Below are 19,800 nucleotides of genomic sequence, written 5' to 3'. Positions count from 1 at the left end.
CCGCTGCCACAGAGAAGTGGGTGTCTTCTTGGGGATTGCCACGTGTTGCCCCCAGAAAGCCGCCTGACCTTGCCGATGCTCAGGCACTCCCCCCAGAGGGGCACGGGCTGCTCTGCCCCAGGCCCAGCCTGCTCCATGTACACTTGGGTTGAGAGCCTGAGCTCTCAGCTGCGCCTGTCAGCTGCATGGGAAGGTGTTGCCTTGCAGGAAGGTGATTAGAAGTTGTGGTTGCTGGGGCAGCTGGGTGGCTCAGTTGGTCAAGCGTCCGACTTTGGCTCAGGTCATGATCTGCCTCATGGTTCATGAGTTCGAGCCCCATGTCGGGCTCTGTGCTGACAGCTCGGAGCCTGGAGCCTGCTTCAGATTCTGTGTCTCCCTCTCTCTCTGCCCCCCTCTCCCCCCAGCTCTCAAAAATAAACGTTAAAAAAAAAAAGTCATGGTGGCTGACACAAATTCCTGGTAGATGTTCCTTGGTAATCGTGAAAACATCCTGTTTATTGTGAAGGCAGCATGCATGTAGGCAGCAGGGGACCTTGTACCTGCTGAGCATGAGGGGTCAGTGTGGTGCATCCTGCCCTATTTACCAGTGCCTCTGTCAGTGTCCGGTGCCTGCTGTAGGCTGAGTGTGGCTCTGATTATGGAAGTAACGAACCTGTGTTAAGGGACTTAGTCGGCGGACCCTCGGGGAAGAACCCACAGTGCTCTCTGGGCCCTCTGTGTGCTCCCCTTGCTCAGAGGTGTGAGCAGGCCGGTGCTCTGTAGCAGGCTGGCCCTGTCAATGCAGCCCAGGGCTGTGCGAAGTCAGTTTCTTACAGGATCAAAGAGAAATGTGCTTTGATCAATTACTGTTTTCCCTCCCATAGATGGACAGCTCTTCTTAGCCCCACAAGCTGTCACTGAACCCCAAATATGGATAAAACTATAATTCCTGGAAATAACCAACAGTAAAAATACACAGTGTGTACCTTTCCTTTTTCTTTTTTTTTTTTAGACTAAGAGCGTGTGCGAACAGGTGAGGGGCAGAGAGACATTCTCAAGCAGGCTCCACCTCCAGCACAGAGCCCAACTCGGGGCTCGATTTCACAACCTTGGGATCATGACCAGAGCTGAAATCAAATCAGCCGCTCAGCCAACTGAGCCCCCAGGGACCCCTAAAGTGTGTACCTTTTAACAAAAAACGTATATCCGTTAATTTTTTTCTCTTTTCAAGAAAAAAACGCCAGCAGAGCTGCAGGTCCAGCTGGTGGATGTCCTGCTGAAAGACAATGACTCCCTCACGAAAGCTCTGTGCACAGTGACCCAGGAGAAGGCTGAGCTGCGCCTGGCGGTGTCCCAGCTGGAGACGTCTCTGAAGCAGCACCTGCTGAAGGGCCGTGTCCGGAGCGTACGTACTGGTGCTTCTGTTCGGAGACGGCGTGAACCGGGCTTCCTCTGGGCTGTGGGCTGGAGTGCTGGCTCTTTCCAGTTAGCTGTCATGGGCTCTGACCTCCCCAAGATGCCAGATGCCTTATATAACATTTCAGCAGGTTTTCCACTTTGCACACAGACACGGGACCCTTGCCGGGAGATGATGTTTGATACATGTTCATGAAAAGAAATCTGTTCATTTGACTTTTATGTAATGAAAACGACCTCAATTTTCCTGATTGTGTAGTTTGGTGGACTTTCTTCTTAGAATGCCTGATTTTTTTTTTCTTTTATATTTAGATTGTCGTGTCCCTGATTTTACTTTTATGATGAAAACATTTTTAATTGTTTTTTGGACTTGTATGCAGTAAAATCTGCCCCTGGTAGGATGCCATTTGAGTTTTCACACACGTGTGGATTCTCGTGCCCCGTGTGACCACACTGTTAGCGGAGCACATGGCCCAGCAGCACATCCTGTTCCCGGCTGCCGGCAGGCACGGCCTGGCTCTCTGCGGTTTGCCTTCTCCCGGTGCCACAGAAGCGGGCCCACACGGTGTGTAACATTTCGGAGGGCTCCTCACTTCTCTCCTAGCGCCCACGAGATCATGCTGGGCGTTGGCGTGTCAACAGCTCCTCTCTCGTGCTGCTGAGCAGCGTCCATGCACAGATGTGCCTCAGTTCAGCCGTCTGGCTGCTGGAGAATATTGGGGTTGTTTCCGGTGCTCAGTGATCGTGATCAGTGCTCCTGGAAGCTGCTGTGAGCAGGGTTCGTTTCTCCGGTGTAAATACCCAGGAGGGGACGCCGTGTCCCGTCACATTTCTGCCGAACCCTGCCGAGTGCCCAATAGCTGCACCATCTCACTTGCCCTTGAACAGAACGTGGGAGTCTGGTCCCTCAGCATCTTCACGCTTGGGGCGGGTGGTGCCTTTTCTTGTAGCGTCCCGCAGTGTGCGGCGACATCTGTGTTTCTTCTTAAGTGAAGAGTCCTTCCAAGTCTTTGCCCACTTGTGGTTTTTTTCCCCCTTTTATCTATTTGCATTGAAATCCAAGTTAGTTAACATATAGCATAATAATGATTTCAGGAATAGAATGTAGTAGTTCATTACTTATACATAACACCCAGTACTCATCACAACAGGTGTCCTCCTCGGTGCCCATCACCCATCTAGCCCATCCCCCACCCACCTCCGCTCCATCAGCCCTTAGTTTGTTCTCTGTATTTAAGAGTCTCTTAGGGTTTGTCTTCCTCTCTGTTTTTATCCTATCTTTACTTCCCTTCCTATATGTTCATCTATTTTTCTTAAATTCCACATATGAGTGAAATCACACAGCATCTTTCTCTGATTTATTTTGCTTAGCATAATACCCTATAGTTCCATCCATGTAGTTGCAAATAGTCTTCACCCACTTTTAAATGGCATTGTTTTCTTATTTTGTTGTGTTTCCAGTTCATATATTGTGATATGTTTTGCAAATCTCTTCTCCCAGTCTGTGTTGTCTCTACCGCATCGATAGTACTCTTTGCAAAACAACAGTTTTAATTTTAATAAAGTCAATTTGTTTTTTTATGGATTATGCCAAGAGTTTTATAGTTTTACTTCTTACGTTTAAGTCTAGGATCCATCTTGCTTTGATTTTTTTTTTTTTTTTTGGTCTGAGGGTTAGGTCAAGGATTATTTGTATGCAGGTTGATATCCAGTTATTCTGGCATACGTTGAAGATTGTCTTTTTTTATCAGTTTGTCTTTGCCAAAGTCAGAAGTTGCTCCACAGTTGTGTGTGTGTATTCTCTGTTCTGCTCTCCTGGCCTTCACCAGCTGCCTGATAGGTGTGGGTGACAAAACCTCCTCCAATTACACATTGGTGATCATTGCATTCTATGAACACACTAAAAACCTGTTGAACAACTGTTTTCAGAGGATAAGTTTTATGGTATGTGATTTATATTTCAATAACGCTATTATAGAGGTTTAGGCAAGCATTGACATCTTGACTGTATAACTGTAACTGTTATTGAATTTAGCGGTATTGAATCTTTCCATCTGTGAACTTGGCATGTCCCTTCATGTATTTAAATCTCTTAAAATTTCTTCCTTTTTTCTTTTTTCTTTTCTTTTCTCTTTTTTTTCTATGTTTGTTTATTTTTGAGAGAGAGAGAGCATAAGCAGGGGAGGGGCAGAGAGAGAGAGACTCACAGAATCCGAAGCAGGCTCCAGGTTCTGAGCTGTCAGCACAGAGCCCAACACGGGGCTCAAACCCACAAATTATGGGATCATGACCTGAACCAAAGTCAGACGTTCAACTGACTGAGCCACGCAGGCATCCCATAAAATTTCTTTCTTAAACGTGTTGTAGTCATCAGCATTCATATTCTAAAAACATTTTGTTAGATTTTTACCTAAATATTTCATTTTTCAGGGGCCTGTTGTAAATGGTACTTTTCAAATGTTTTGCTTTCCAATTATTCATGGCTAGTGTATGGAAACACATCAACATTCATAGGTTTGCCTTGACCTTAGGTGTCCTGTGACCTTGCTAACCTCACTTTTTAACCCTCGAAGTGTTTCTGTAGGATTTTCTGCATGGACAATTACATCATCTGCGAATAGAAAGTTTTATTTTTTTCTTTCCAATGCAAATACCTTTGATTTTCTTTTCTTGCCTGGTGTACAGGCTGGACTTCCAGACTTGGACGTGTTTGTGCAGGCGTGGTCCCCCGTCTTGGGGGTGGCTCTTTGCTCTGTCACTGTGAAGGGTGGTGAGCAGGTACTCACGTGAAGGCCCCGGCCTTAGTGTGCAAAGATTTTATCCTGAACAGATGTTTAATTTGTTATGCTTTTTCACCTGTTGATACGGTGATGTGTTTTGTCTTGTTCGGTCAGTTAACATGGTGCGTTACGTTGATTTTTGGATGTTGACTATCTTGTGGCACCAGGAAAAGCCCCACTCGGTCATGATGTCTTATTATTTTTATATATTGTTGGGTTTGATTTGCTAATATTTTGTTGAGCATTTCTGTATCTGGGTTCATGAGGGATTTTAATCTGGAGTTGGTTTTTTGTTTTTTATTTTTATATTGTCATTGTCTGGTTTTAGCCTCATAAAATAAGATGAAACATGTTTCCTCTTTTTACTTTTCTGGAAGAAATTACATAGAGCTGGTATTTATTTCTTCCTTAAATATTTGTTAAAATTTAACCAGGAAACCACCTGGGCCTAGTGTGGGTTGTTTTTCAGTGGGTTGTTTTTCAACCACCCCCGCTGAAAAACAGGTGGTAGTTAGTGATGGACTTGATGTTTCTGGTGCTGGATGGAGGGAGAGGGTCCCAGGAAAGTCAGTTTGTCCAGCTGGTTGGTGGTGGTGTTCACCTGGTTGGTGTCCTGTGGCCTTTTGAGCTGTCTCCTCCTTGTTTGCAGTCACCACACGGGAGATAACTGACATCACTGAACAGAATGAATTTGTCTGTCTTCAAGCTCCATCCAGTTTTGCTTTGCGTGTTTGAAGCTCTGGTGGGAGATAAAGTAAAGGGACCTCTGTACTGGGGAAGTAGGGTCCAAGCACTAAGGAGACTCAGGACTTCCGTTCTTTGATGTGAGAAGTTACAAAAGCTGCATGTTTTAATCTTTTTTTTTTTTTTGTAAGTTCATTTGTGTATTTTGAGAGACAGAGACAGAGAGAGCATGAGCAGGGGAGGGGCAGAGGGAGAGGGAGAATCCCAAGTAGGCTCCACACTGTCAGCACAGAGCCTGATGTGGACCTCGAACCCACAAACCGCGAGATCATGACCTGGGCTGAAGTCAGACGCTTAACTGACTGAGCTATCCACGCACCCCGAAAGCTCCGTGTTTTACTCTTGATGAAAGCTGTCATCAGCACCAGTTCACAGCCCTGTCTGCTTCTCTGGAACTTGCTCACAGGTGTTTGGAGGTCCCTTGTTGAAGGCATCCTGTTGGCCCTGTGGGACTAAAGCCCAGTCACCATTAGAGCACTTTTGTCCTTTATGTGAGAGTTCACAAGGAAATCAGGAAGTTATTTCTATTGAAGAAAAGTTGACATACGATATACTGTATTAGCTTCAGGTGTGTAACATAGTGGTTCGACACTTACACACATCACAAAACGGGGACCACCCTGGGTCTGGTTACTAGCCGTCACCACACAGTTACTGTGTTCTCTCTGCTGCATCTTCTTTACGACTGGACATTTGCACCTCTTTGTCCCCTCCATCCATTTTGTCCGTTCCCCGACCCTCCTCTCTCTGGCCACCAACCAGTTTGTTCTCTGTGTCTGTGAGTCTGTTTCTAATCTGTTTTGTTTGTTCATTGGGCGTGTTTTTAGATTCCACGTGTAAGTGAAACCAAACGGTATTGGTCTTTTTCTGTCTGACTTATTTCACTTGGCATAATACCTTCGAGGTCCATGCATGTTGTCATGGCCACTTGGGTGGTTTCTCTATCTTGGCTCTTGTAGATAATGCTGCCGTTAACATAGGGTGCAGGTCTTTTTTCACATCATCTTTTCATTTTCTTTGAGTAAATACTCAGAAGTGGAGTTACAGGATTGTATGGTAGTTCTGTTTTTAACTTTTTGAGGAACCTCCACAGTGTTTTCCAGAGCTGCTGCACCAGTTTGCATTCCCACCAGCAGTGCAAGACGGTTCCCCTTTCTCGGCGTCCTCGCCAACATCTGTTGTTTCTTGTCGTTTCGGTAATAGCCATTCTGACAGGCGTGAGGTGGTATCTCATTGTGGTTTTGATTTGTATTTCCCTGACGATGAGTGATGTGGAGCATCTTTTCAGGTGTCTGTTGGCCGCTTGGATGTCTCCTGGGAAAACTGTTCAGATCCTCTGCTCATTGGATTGTTTGTCATACTGAGTTGTATGAATTTTTAAAATATATTTTGGATGTTCACTTCTTATTGGATGTATTGTTGGTTGATGGTTTCCTTTGCTTTTTTAGTTTGGTGTAGTCCTATGTAATTTTTGCTTTCATTGTAGGAAATAAATGTTTTCAAGGAATAAGTCACAGGCTGCGAGTGAACTGGTGGGGCATTTTGCCCTTCATGTCCAAGACAATTTCCATTTCTAGAGTGTTTCTTTCCAGAAAAGCCCAGGCTGTGTTTTAGAACCAGGAAAACAAACATCTGTCCTTTTCCTTCTTCCTCGTCATGGGTCCGGCGAGGGCCCTTCCACGGGGTCACCCTGGTCATAGGCTCCTCCTTTCAGCCAAGCCCTGGTGCTGGGGGCTGGTGCCACCAGGCTGCCTTTGATTCCTGTTCCAGACTGAGGGGCGGAGGTCACAGTGCACGTGGCCCAAGTACTTGGAGCTCCCTCTGGCCTCAGTAACAGGTCCTGGTTGTCCGGTGTGGACGGTCCCTTTGTTGTCCTCACTGTGGGATCCTCCTCCTCTGTTAACGCGTCCCTACTGGAGCTCTGGGCGTCTTCCACACACATCGTGGTGTCCAGGCCATGCTGTGTGCATTTGGACACGCTGCCTGGTCATGACGTCCTCAGTGTGCATGGCACCCATGTGGGGCCCTTGCTGAGGTTTCCAAGAGTGTGATTTGTTGGTGCTGGAGTAGAACCAGGGATTCACACCTGCCAGGAGTTAGCATTTCTAGGACCAGAGAGTATGAGGGTGTTCAACAGGCTTAGCACTTTGAATTCAGGGTTCTTCTCATAATTATTTAGATTTTGTTTTTAATAATAATGTACCTTTTGTGCAGTCATACTTCAATAAATGCTATGTAGCAACTACCCGTGAGTATTAATTATCTGATTGATAATACCACGTGACAGCTTAGGCACCAGTGAAAAGAGGCTGAAGGTGGCCCAGGCATGGCCCACATCATGGCATTCGGGAGATGTGCGCCCAGCCCCCTTGCACCCAGGGTGGGCCTCCCCCTGGAAAGACCCCTGGGGGAGCAAGAAACAAGCTGTTTGAACATGACCCTGCCCCTGGGGCTGGGGTTCCGAGGGGTCATCTCCTGCCGACTCTGCCCTCGGCCGTGTTTCTCAGGGTGCTCCTCTGTTGGCTCAGCCGTGTGGACGGTGCCGTGTGTGGTTCGTTACAGAGGCCGGACAGGTCTTCATGGAGGCAAGACAGGGCGGTCTCACAGAGCTCACCGCGACAGCCGGAGGCAGGGTTGCCCGCAAGCGAGGATGCAAACCCCTGCAGCATGCGGGTAAGGGCGGGTCTGAGGGCTGTGCTGGGTGTGCACGGTGTCACCTGCTTGGTGCCCTTTGTCTGTTTTATAAAGACTGTCTATTTCTAGAGCAGTGTAAGGCTCACAGCAGAATTGAGGGGAAGGTGCGGAGACGTCCCACACCTGAGCGAGCCTGCATGGACGGGTCCCGGTCACCCAGAAGCACGGTGCATGGCGGGGCTCGCTCTCGGTGGTGCACACTCTGTGGGTCCGACAGTCGTGTAGGACAGGTGGCCGCCCTTACAGTGTCTTGCAGAGTCGCTTCCCCTAAAAATTCTCTGCTGTGCCTGGTCATTCTCCCTCCACGCCTAAAATCCCAGTGCTTTAAAAACCCTGGCCTGTTCATTGTAGCAGCGAAAGCATTCTTGTGACATGGGGTTCCCCCGGGCCTGAGCACAGCTGCCAAAACACGTACCCACCCTGTGCCTGTTTCCAGCCGGGAGACATGCCGGTTCTAGCTGTCGAGCTGTCGCACATGAGGGGAGTTTAAGTGAGAGCACCTCCATCTGAAAGCTGGCCCCATTCCGCACAAACCTCGTGTCTGTGCTTGGAGTCCCGTTAGACCACAGTCGCCACACCCTGAAAGGGCCCTGCTCATCATGTTGGCCCTGAGGTTTGTGCTCTGAGCCCTCTCGAGGGAAAAATTGTGTCACAGCATTAGGGTATAAGGACATACCTCTCTATGTGACTTGAGGGATTTCCCACAGCCCCTGAGATGTCCAGGGGGCCCAGGATGAGACCCCGCCCCGCCACAGGGGCGCACCTTACCTTGTGGTCAGATTCCTGGGGTCTTTGGGGGGCTCCCTTGAGGCTTGGAAAAGAAGTCTGTGGTCTCCCTTTTGTCTGATACAGGAGATCAAACTCTGCACAGCAAAGCCGTCCCTGGGGACGGAGGTCACACAGGGCTGATGTGACAATTTGCTGAGAAGGAAAACAGTCTGGTTCTTTTTCTTTTTCTTTTTTTGAAGATTTATTTATGTATTGAAGTTGTCTCTATGCCCAACGTGGGGCTTGAACTCACAACCCTGAGATCAAGAGTCGCACGCTCCACCGACTGAGCCAGCCAGGTGCCTCTGTCTGGTTCTTTTTAAAGCACAGTGGTACAAACGTACTGTACAACTTCTGTCAGCAAGATGTCTTTGTTCCATGACTGTTTTGCTTTTTTCTTCTTTCAGGTGGAAAAACTATATCTGCATTATTTGAGAGCAGAAAGCTTCAGAAAGGCTCTGATTTATCAAAAGAAGTATCTTTTACTATTGATCGGTGGATTCCAGGACTCTGAACAAGAAACACTCTCCATGATCGCTCATTTGGGAGTATTTCCTTCCAAAGCTGATAAGAAAATTAGCACATCTCGCCCTTTTACAAAGTTCCGAACTGCCGTCAGGGTTGTGATCGCAATATTAAGGTAATCTTCGCAAGCAGGAGGCACATTGGGCTTAGTCCTCCGTTGTCTTACTGTGCAATTACATTCTTTTCTAAGATGATGAAATTTGAGGCCTTAAAGTATATGTGACATTTGCCTTCAAGAAATCATGTTGTGCAAAACTGTCAGCTGCCTTCTGACGCCAGAAGATTGAGGGATGCCTTTTTATCACAAAACAGTGCCTTGCCCCTTGATGGGTCTCTCTCAGGGTCCCTTCTGATGACAGGCACATCTGATCAAGTTCGAAACTGCATTTCACTGCTTCAGATTGCAGTTTCCTATATTTTAGTCAAATTTGTGCTCCATAAAAAGGGCCAGGTGCATAGGAACAGGGGACCCACACGAGGTGCTGTTTTCCATCGTGAGTATGAGACCGCTCCTGGGGGAGGGGAGACTGGGGGGGTCCCACCAGCCTCAGACGCCGCTCACTGTCCCAGTCGTTTGTTTACACAGGGTCTCTTTTGGGGGACAGGTATGTGACTCTGGTGTGATTGGAAATTTTGACCTGTTCAAAATTAACAGTGATGAGAATCCATTTTATATTATAATTTTAAGATGTGCTGAATTTCTAAAAATGTCCCAGTAAGAATTGTACTACTGTATCCGCTCTATGATGCCCACAAGGTGTGTCCTCAGGCCCCAGCCATCTGTGGGAGGGTACACGCTGAACGCAGTAGCTGGGTGGGCTGCCTTCCCTGGCTTCTCTCCCCCAAGCTGCAGAGGATGGTGGGAGCCCTGCTCCCCGCAGAGACTGAGCACCGGCCATTCCGGTCCATCGGGGTTCCTTGCTCTCGTGCTCTCGACTCTCAGCCTCAGCCAGGCCACTTAGTCCCCTCCCCTCTGAGTTCTGACCAGAGACCACCCCCCCACCATCTGTGTGTCCATCTGTCTGTCTGTCCATTCTGCGTTTTTGGACAGGAAGCCTGGTAGGTGGTCTGCGGGGCTGGTAAGCAGTCCCAAGGCCCCGCCGCCAGCACTTCTGACGGTGGAGGAGCGTTTTCAGCAGCAGTGGTTTGATGCGAGGCAGACATGCCTTCTAAGAGGGCCTGTGGTCAGAGAGGCAGCGGTGCCTGGAGCAACAGCCAGCAGGAAGGCCCGCTCTGAAGGGCGTCCACTAAGCCACGGAGGGTCCGTCCCGGGAGGGGTCAGGGAGCCCCCCCCCCCCCCCCCCCCCGCAAGTGCTGCTCCTCCCGACACCCACCTGGCACTCCTCAGTCTTCTGACCAGGAGCGCCTGAGGGCAAAAGCCTCTGTCTTTGCGCCTTTTGTCCTGTGCCATTAGGTGGCGTTAGTGGCGAAGGGAGCAGGTGTTGCAGACTGATTTGAACTGGGGTCTGTGAGACTCTGAGCTGGTGGGCATCGGGCGGTTGTGGGGGCTGTGGCAAGGAAGGTGCTGAGGGCACAGGCATCAAGGTCACCACAAAGACAGTGGGGGCCCACCTGAGTCTGATTCCAGTCGTAGATCACGTCTGAATTTTCGTTGTTCTTTTCACTCCTATTTGCTCTAGTTTTCAATGTTTTGTGTCCTTTTTTTCCCTTTGTAGACTACGTTTTTTGGTTAAGAAGTGGCAAGAAGTAGATCGAAAAGGAGCTGTTGTGCAAGGCCGAGCGGCCCACCCAGGTGGGCCCCCTGCTTAACCCCTTTACGCTGGCAGCCAGGTGCTGGCTGAGCCCATTGGAGACGCAGTAAAGCAAATATGAAATCGGTACATCCAGGGACGCTGGCAGTGAGGCGAGATGGCTTCAGAAGGAAAATGGCTTTAACGCTGGGAAGCGTAGAAAAACCCAGGGTTTACACAGTTAATGGTTGAAAAAATGTAGAAATGCTAAACATGTTGACCAATAACTCATTTAGTAGAAGGTCCACCTTACTGTCCAAAACCAAGTGATGTTCTGCTTGGTGTGGCCACATCTGTCCTTGGGGCACCACTGCCTGCTGGATCAGCCACACCTGGTCCCCAGGTGCCATGCTGACCCACGCACAAGCACAGAGAACGCCCCTGTCATGGGGCACGCAGTCCCTTGTCCTGTGGGGCTTCGGGGGCCTGGTGGGAGGCTGCCAGTAGGCGGCGCCCCCTGAGCTCTGCCCCCAGAGCTGACCATCAGGGGACTGGGCTTCCCTAGTCACTGATTAGCTTTGGTTCCTACCTGTTGATTGTTACTTCTTGAAATAAAAATGGCTTTTCGACCTTCAGGCCTTTAGGAGAGTTTTCTCCTACACCAGGTGCACCTGGTGGTCTCCAGGGTTCTGCCTCTCCCTCTTTGGAGACCTCTCCTCAAAATGGGGTGGAGGAACACCCTCCGCACTACTGCCCCCAGGATCCCCTGGAGGCACTGCCCGTATGCGTGCTGGGGTCAGGTCAGCCCTGCAGGCAAGGGCAAAACACAGGTGATCAAAACTCGGGGTTCTTGTAGAGCTTTTTTTTTTTTTTTAAATAAGAACAACAATTCCATCCATCCATTCATTCATTCATTCATTCATATTTTAAAGAGAGAGCACCAGTGGGGAGCGGAGCAGCAGGAGAGAGAGAATTTTAAGCATTTCAGTGTGGAGCTTGTGGCAGGGCTCAATCCCCCGACCGTGGGATCATGACCTGAGCTGAAATCGAGTCGGACACTCAACTGAGCTGCCAAAGCGCCCATAGAGTTTTTTAAAACAATTTTTAGGGGTGCCTGGCTGGTTCAGTTGGTGGAGGATGTAACTCTTGATCTCAGGGTTGTGAGTTCAAGCCCCACATTGGGTGTAGAGATGGCCTAAAATAATAATAAAAAAAAAAAATTCAGGGGTGCCTGGGTGGCTCAGTTGGTTAAGCGTCCAACTTCGACTCAGGACATGATCTCACGGTTCATGCGTTTGAGCCCCTTGTTCGGTTCTGTGCTGACAGCTCAGAGCCTGGAGCCTGCTTTAGATAGATACTGTGTCTCCCTCTCTCTCTATCCCTTCCCTGGTCACACACACCTTCTCTCTCAAAATTAAATATTAAAAAACATTTTTTTAAATCTCTAAGGCATAACTTTTATAAATAGAGTATTTTTAAAATGTTTGAAGTTGCCATGCAGATCTTAAAAGCTTAACTTTTGGTAGAGGGTCCTTCCTACTAAAAGGCATTCGTCTCTTTTCCTATTCCCTTTGTTGTTAAACGATTGTGGGGGAAGGATTCCCGATGCCACGGCAGCAGCCTCCACCCAAAACCAGCACGTCCCCACCAACCCGGGATGCATCCTCCAGCCACACTGGGGACCCTGTGCCAAAAGCTTCCCCGTGCAAGAGGGAGAGGTGAGTGTACTTCGAGGCTGCGTTTTCACTGCAGCCGGGCCCGCGCTGTAGCGCAGCCGCTGTGCACGGGTTTGTCTCCAACCGCGGGACCCCTCCCCAGACGTGCACACAGCCACGCAAGGCCTTGGTGGGCTCACCATAGTTCTCTGGGATTGGGGTTTTGCACACATGATGTTATCTCTGTACTTAGCACTCAGTTGGCAGTTGAGATGTTACAGCAACACAGTTAAACATCCACAGGTTATTTCGGTGGGGAAGAGCCCTTTTCATTTTAAGAGATAGGAGGACTTGTGGTTGGACGGTAGAATGCAGTTTTGTTTAAAAATTAAATTGAGGAAAGCTTTCCATAATGGCCTAAGGGTTTGAGCCAGGATTATATGGAATCGGCACGTCCTGAGGCCCTGGTGGGGGTGGTGGGATGTGGCCCCGCCTTGTCCCCAGAGCGTGTTTTCCCAACAGAGGGATTTCTCATCCAGGTGCTAATTACGGAAGATGTGACTTCCGTTGCATTTCTGCAGATTGAACCATGTGACCATCCTGTCCAAATGCTGGTGTGAGGAAATCTAGAGCAGGAGTCATTTACGTAATTCTTTCAACAACATGACCTCCAGTGTTTGTAACACACCCTTAAAATGTGTAGCAGAATTCAGTTTGCATCTTTGTGGGTGTTTGCACACACATCCAGTCTTCTGTTTCTCTGAGTGAGCTTTCCAGAGCAAGCTCCGCTCTTAGGGTACAGCACTGTCTCCGAAGTGCCATTGACCGGCATTCGCTCCTTCACCCCATGCCCCTGGCTGACGGTGGCATGTCAGTGCAGACCACACTTCAGGAGTGTGGCGGCCACTGGTGTGGCTGTCCCAACAGGAGAGATGGTGCAGTACACACAGGCGCCACGGCCGTGCCACGGGGCAGCCCAGGCGCATGTGCTGTGCGTCCGGGTCTTGATCTCCTGTGCTGATGACGTTCCACCAACGTGTGCAGTTCCTCAGGGAGACGTATCATGAAAGTTTTGGCTTTGGCCCGGCCACGAGCAAGGCAGGGAACGCACACGTGTCCACTCTGTGTGGGGAAGGCAGAGGTTCCTGGTCTGGTGGCCGAGGCCTCTCCAGTGTGGACGGGGTGAGGAAGAACAGGAAGTGTCCCTACCCTGAGAAACAGTGACAGCAGAGGACCAGGAGGAAGATGCACTGAGTAGGGACCAGAATGGGACGGGTTGTGCCTCCAGTGAAGGGGACAGTTCGGGACCATCGGAAAAGTCCCGTGGGTAGTTGGGTCACCCTCAGGGCACAAAGAAGAGGTGGGTCTGAGGGACAGTGGTGCAAAAACCAGTTGGGATAATGAATTCATACATGAAGATTTTATGAATAAAATCCTAGTATACAGTAAGTTTTAGTCATTTTAAGCCTGCAACATTTTATAGAAGTTAGTTTTTAAAAGCATTACATAGCATTTTAAAAAAATGCCTTACTTTTGGGGCGCCTGGCTGGCTCAGCCTGCAAGGGAGTGCAACTCTTGATCTCAGGGTCGTGAGTTTGCGCCCTGCGTTGGGCGTAGAGTTTGCATACATATGTACATACACACGTACACGCATAACTACATTTTAAAAACCAAAACGAACAAACGCGCACACACGTATGTACATGCTTCATTTTTTTTTTCGTGGTAGAGGATATGAAGGCGATGTTTGTCTGCTTCACCCCGTTCCCTGCTGCCTGTCTGTGCTCTGGGTGCTGACTTCCACTCTTGTTTTATGTGTTTGTTTGAAGATCCGCTCCATCCTCAAACTCAAAATCAGAAAGATCCCTGACTGCTTCTCAAGACCCTGAACATTCGTTGACAGAATATATTCATCATTTAGAGATGATCCAGCAGAGACTGGGCGGGGCACCTCCAGGTAATAACAGTTCTTCTGTGTTTTCTAAAATAACACACTGAACCCTGGGAACGAAAAGTAACATCGCAGAGGCTGTAGCGTTCAGGTTAGCAAGTGTTGTTACTTTCGGTCTTAATCATTAACCATCGTTACTAGGATCGTTGGGCGAAGGCACCTCCAGAAGTATGAGCAGTGTCTTCAGCGTGAGCGTGGGATCCGTTTGCTTGATCACTAGCTGGGCCTTTTGCTCCGTTTTATGCTCACAGGGAACAAGTAATTATGTTTCAGGATAGAATTTGTGGGGGCTTCTTCACTAACGTAGTTTAAGCCATGGTATATTTTAGTTGTAATTCTTATTTTTACCATAAATGAGGTTAATTCAGTGGTACTGTTTCAGTATCATGAAATTCTTAAGAGACACATGAAGAGTTCTAACGAATTGCTACGTCATTTTTCTTTATTTTTAGATTGTACTTCAAAGAAATCCTGCCACCAGAAAATTAAACAATGAATAAAATCCTTGCGGCTCTTACCTACGACAATTCTACTTGAGGAGAAGATTGGGGTTCTTTTTCCTTTGTCTAAGGGAAGCTTGTGGCGTGGCATCTGGGCAGCACACAGTCTCCCCACGTGCCGGAGATGCCAGCCCCCCTAGTGCGGCTCCTTAGGTGTTCTCACCTGTTTGTAATACTACAAAGCCAAGTGGAGTACATTCTGTGTAATTTCAGTACGTCTTAGGTCCTTACCTTTCTGAGGTGACGTGTGCGCTCGTGAGTGACAGGCGTCTGCCCTGCCCCGGGCACATTGGCAGAGCCCCTGCCCGCCTCCAAGAAGGAAGCAGAGCCTGGCCTCCTGTTGTTTATTTTCTTCAAGTGTACAGATGGGGACTTGGTTTAAAAACACAAACACACAAAAACCAAAAAGAATAAAAGTCCAGCACTATTTTATTTGTGAACGGCCCTTGTGTTGTGTTTCAGTCTTCTCCAATTTGCTTTATCAGTGGCAAGAAACCAAAACAGAGACTGGGAATTCCTGTATGTCAGGGTTTTCGGAGGGACACAAAGTGTTCCTCACCTGGTAAAGACAGGTAGCCACTTGCCTTCTGCTGGGTCTTACTTGGTTTCCTAGTTGAGTATCTCCATGTGATTTCAAGACCTCTGAGTATGACATTTATTCTGCTGAGCGTAGGCTTTAACACAAAACCATTTTTTCTGAATCACAGCTTACTTCCATGATAGATGTTCCTTCCGGCCTACAGCACCGGTGTGCGTCTGCACTTTCTGTGCAGCAGCTAACACGACTGTGAGGCCAGTTCCTTACAGCCTTTCCACCTTTTCTGCCGAGCTCTGTGCTCTGCTGGTTGCTGTCGCTGAAGCCTGGACGTGTCTCTTCAGTTCCGCATCCGGAAGAATAGTGATCTGGTTGGTTATCAGATACAGAATAAATGTCCATGTGGGAGGCCTCATTTAGAGCCACCAGCAGAAGTGACCATCACGCCAGCTCAGTACCTGTGGGAGCTGGTCCTTAAAGAGAAAGAGGTGTTCACCCTGCCTTCCATAGGAGAACGGCCAGTCATCCTCGTAGGCGAGGGAACATTCTTCTTACGGAAAGGTGCCAGCTAATTAATAAGGAGGGGACTATCCCATTAGAGACCTGCCGTTCTGCAACCCACGGCAGGATAATCAGGTCAGGTCCTAAAAGCACAGTACCCATGGGTCAGCGGGCGGCCTGGCGTTTGGGCCTCTGGGTGTGATGATGGGTGAACTGCACGGTGTCTCCTGTGGCTGCTCCTGGTTTATAGATGGAGGAACAAATGACATAAAACCATGAGGAAAAAGACAAACGTGGGGGATATTCTAAATGTTTTATTTATTTTTGAGGGAGGGAGACAGCATGAGTGGGGGAGGTACAGAGAGGGAGGGGACAGAGGATCTGAAGCTGACAGCACAGAGCCCGATGAGAGGCTCAGAGTCACAAACCGTGAGATCATGACCTGGCCAAAGTCAAACGCTCAACCGACTGAACTACCCAGGTGCCCCCAAACATGGGATATTCTGTAAGTGATTCACCTAGTCTCATCAGATTGACAGCATTGATGAGGGCCTGTTCTCAGTGAAAAGAAACAGGAGACACAACCAATGAGATGGGTGTGAAGTTTAGTTCCTAAATTGAGGACCAACCAACGGCTATAAAGGTGGTTTTGGGGGTAACTGAACCTGTACTGGATGATAGCTTTTAAGGGAATTTTAATTCCCGGTTGTGCTGACAGTTATGTAACAGAATGCTGCTTTCTTAGGTGTTGTATGCCGAATTACTAAGAACAAGGGGCTACAACCACTGGATGCACTCTGAGATGGCTCTATGGTTAGGAAAAAATACACACAAATATGGATTAAGTAAGCATGGCAAAATCTTTGTAAAATATTGAATCTGGCTCATATAATGGTATATGGTCATTGTTTGAAAATTTTCGTAATGAAAGATGAAAAAATACCACCCACAGTCTGGGCTAGGATGTCTTACTCTAACGTAGGATACTATATCAGAGCTCAGACCGGGAAACAGAAACCACACCGGGTTTCCAAACAAAGGGGATTTAATACAAGGATTTGATTACTCTGCAGGCAGGGGCGCTGTTCTGAGCCCGGCCAGAAGCTGCTGGCACCCAGGGGCTGTCAGGGACACAGGGACAGGGCGCTCTTGCAGGAGCTGACCACATGATGAGACCTGTCAGCCTCCAGAGAAACGTCCCATCTTTGTCCTCTGGCCCTCCTGTCGGCCAAGACCGGACAAGGGAGCCTGGGACGGTCCTTGTGCAGGACAGACGGGCGAGAACTGATCTGAAGGCACGTGGGCAGTGCGTCTACTCCTCGTCTACTGAGCATGTGTTCTCCTCCTTCACACACATGACTGAGACGTAACTTAATCCGCCTGCCTGAGGTGAGTTATCTACGATGGCCTTGGGCCTCTCCAAGGCCCACACGGGGCTGCGTCTCAATAGTGCTGCTCTCCAGGGGAGACAGACTTCGCCTGTAGGACTGGGTCAGCCCTTCACAACTTTGTGCAGCTGATGCACTGTGGCTTGTCACACAAAGTGGGGGAGATGGAAGGGGAAGGTGTCCCTGCTCTGCATGGAGTCACGAGGCCCTACTCGACATTTATCACCTCTTCCTTCGCCAGGGCCTTGTTTCCTGGTCCTCAGCCAGCACCTTGGCTGGTTGGGTGACATAAGCTTCCCACCAGAAAGATTTGAGATCATAATAGTCTTGGTTTTAGAAGATGTCCCTTGTTTTCTCCTCTTACAGTTGAGTCTGAAATTACCGAGTACCAAGAGGTGCCTGGTGAGGATGGGCTACGGATGGGTTTTCCTGTCCTCACTGTGGGCTGCCATCCAGCTGCCCTGTGGTGATTGGGGCCAGTCACACCAGCCCATACAGCAACCCCGCCCCTGCTGATTCAGGGGACAGTCTGCTCTTGTTGAAAGGGACTGTTGTCTGGAGGAAGCAGCTCCCTTGGGACAGCAGAGCCCAGTGTCACAGGATGAGAAGCAGAAATTGCTCCGGAATCATTGGCACGATGGTAACAGGGGCTGTGCCCGGCTCACCCCCAGGCTCCCCTGCCGTGGGAGGAAAGGCTCCTTGAGGGGTGCCTCGAGTCGGCAGGCCTTTCCACCATCCGCCAGGAGAGCTCCTTCCGGGTGATGGGAGTTAACAGTAAAAGGGAATGCCACACTCTCTGTGAGAAGCAGGGATGCTGAACACGAATTTGGGGGGGGGGCGGTCCACAAATGAGCTTTGGGCAAGGAAAGCAAATCCATGTCCAAACAGGAGTGGACAGAGGCATGTGGACAACTCAGGGAAATTTAATGGGAACCCAGACCACCTGTTCATGCAATTTACATGTGTACACTTTAATTCTGACACTACCTAGACTGCCCCACTTTAGACACTAGCTGTAAGTGTAGACACTAGCTGTAAGTGGGGTCCCCGGGCCACAACTACAAATGTGGCTGTTTTCACAACCTCTCCCCTCGGGTTTGGTGATTTGCCAGAATGACTCCATGCACGGAAATGCTGGATTCACTGGTTTGGTGAGGATAGGACTCGGGCAGCAGAGTGGAAGCGACGTGCAGGACAGGCTCAGGGGCAGGACACAGAGCTTCCCTGCCCTCTGTGGGCGTGCCACCCACACAGGGTGTTCACTGACCTGCAAGCCCCCCAAACCTTGCCCACTGGCTTTTATCAGGGCTTCGTGATGTAGTCATGATTATCTGCCACGTGCCTGAAGTCCGTCTCCAGCCCCGCCCCTCTGGTGACTGGCCCCCATCCTGAAGCTGTCTAGGGACCTCACCATGAGCCAAGTCATTAGTGAAAAACTCAGGGGCGGTCAAAGGGGGCTCATTGTAACAAAAGGACACTCTTATCAGGAAATTCCGAGGGTTTTAGGAGCCAGGAAACCAGCAAAGGTCAAATCTATGTATTTTCATTACACCTCATATAAATAGCGCTTAAGGTGATTAGGGCTCCACTGCACCTGCCTGTCCTCATGGCTCAGCCATCAGACAGCACCCAGGGTACAACGTGCTGCGTGAGTTGTGTGTTGCTTGGGCAGGAGTTTGGTCTCCGCCAGGATTCAGGGGTAAGTTTGATGTTTCTCTAATGGAAACTGAGTTAGCAACAGGAGGAGGCAAAGCTTTGCTTCAAGACCCTAGTGGTCTGCCCTAATGGGGCTAAGTGAAGCAGTGTCCAGCATCCTGCGTTGGGTGTCTTGATGACCTGAGCAGCAAGCATGACGGCCTGCGTCAAAGCTGCAGGCCTGTGGTCGTCCTGGTCTGCGGGGACGCTAACGTCTTGTGGCTTCCTCGGCATGCACACTGGGTCCAAACAAGCCATCCCTCACGGTAGGCGGTACAAGGCACGGCTGTTTGCCTCTGACATTGGAAGGGACACATGCTGTTCTGCAGGCTCCTTGACCCCCAGAAACTGCCACAGGGGCAGCCCTGACTTTGAGTGGAATCTGCCTCACAAGCCAGCATATCTCTTGCTGCTTTCCGTTCATTAGGACCTGTGACTGTGATGTTTTCAGTGGAATGGATCAAAGTTCTATGATGTCTAAACAAAGACCCTAAAATAAGATAGTGACAGGCACTGCTGCCTCTGCTGAAATTGAACTAATCGTCTTTTCTGGTTGGTATTGAGGAAAAAGTGACGAGGGAGCCTGAATATAAACCTTTTTATCAGGTGCTGTTGCTTTTGGGCCCATGTCAAGAGTTTGATCCCAGTAGAGAAGAACAGGCCTCCTCTGGGAGGAGACGGCCCAAACACGCCGTGACACACCCGCGGAGGGCTGGACACCGTGTAGCCTTAGGTTGGGCTGCTGTAACGAAATGCCATAAACTGTGTGGCTTACAAACAACAAAAATGTATTTCTCCCAGTTGTGGAGGCTGGAGGCCCAAGATGAGGGTGCCAGTGGGGTGGGGTTCTGGCGAGGCCCCTCAGGACGCAAACCGCTTACTTTGACTTGTCTCCTCGCGTGGCGGAGAGTGGGGAGGGGAAGCAAGCCTTCTGACTCGGCAGGCGCTGATCCCGGTCATACGGGCTTCACCCTCACC

General features: G+C 49.3%; 1 protein-coding gene across 6 annotated transcripts in view; it reads left to right on the top strand.

Moving 5' to 3' along the window:
* Window positions 1-15,148, top strand: part of PCNT (pericentrin) — a 133,430-nt gene extending 118,282 nt beyond the window's left edge. For 4 of the 6 annotated variants that reach the window (XM_049627666.1, XM_049627664.1, XM_049627667.1 and 1 more), the window contains 7 exons: window positions 1,211-1,384; window positions 7,482-7,592; window positions 8,789-9,021; window positions 10,583-10,659; window positions 12,195-12,315; window positions 14,082-14,209; window positions 14,656-15,148. In XM_049627666.1, the coding sequence (XP_049483623.1) occupies window positions 1,211-1,384; window positions 7,482-7,592; window positions 8,789-9,021; window positions 10,583-10,659; window positions 12,195-12,315; window positions 14,082-14,209; window positions 14,656-14,699 (888 nt within the window). In that variant the 3' untranslated portion in view covers window positions 14,700-15,148. Of the gene's footprint in view, window positions 1-991; window positions 1,174-1,210; window positions 1,385-7,426; window positions 7,593-8,788; window positions 9,022-10,582; window positions 10,660-12,194; window positions 12,316-14,081; window positions 14,210-14,655 lie in introns of those variants that run through there. The other 2 variants (XM_049627668.1, XM_049627669.1) reach the window with 2 other exon arrangements.
* Window positions 15,149-19,800: the final 4,652 nt, after the last annotated feature.

The sequence above is a fragment of the Panthera uncia genome, chromosome C2 (genome assembly GCF_023721935.1).
Source record: "Panthera uncia isolate 11264 chromosome C2, Puncia_PCG_1.0, whole genome shotgun sequence".
Taxonomy (NCBI): Eukaryota; Metazoa; Chordata; class Mammalia; order Carnivora; family Felidae; genus Panthera; species Panthera uncia.
This window is presented reverse-complemented; position numbering and strand designations above follow the sequence as displayed.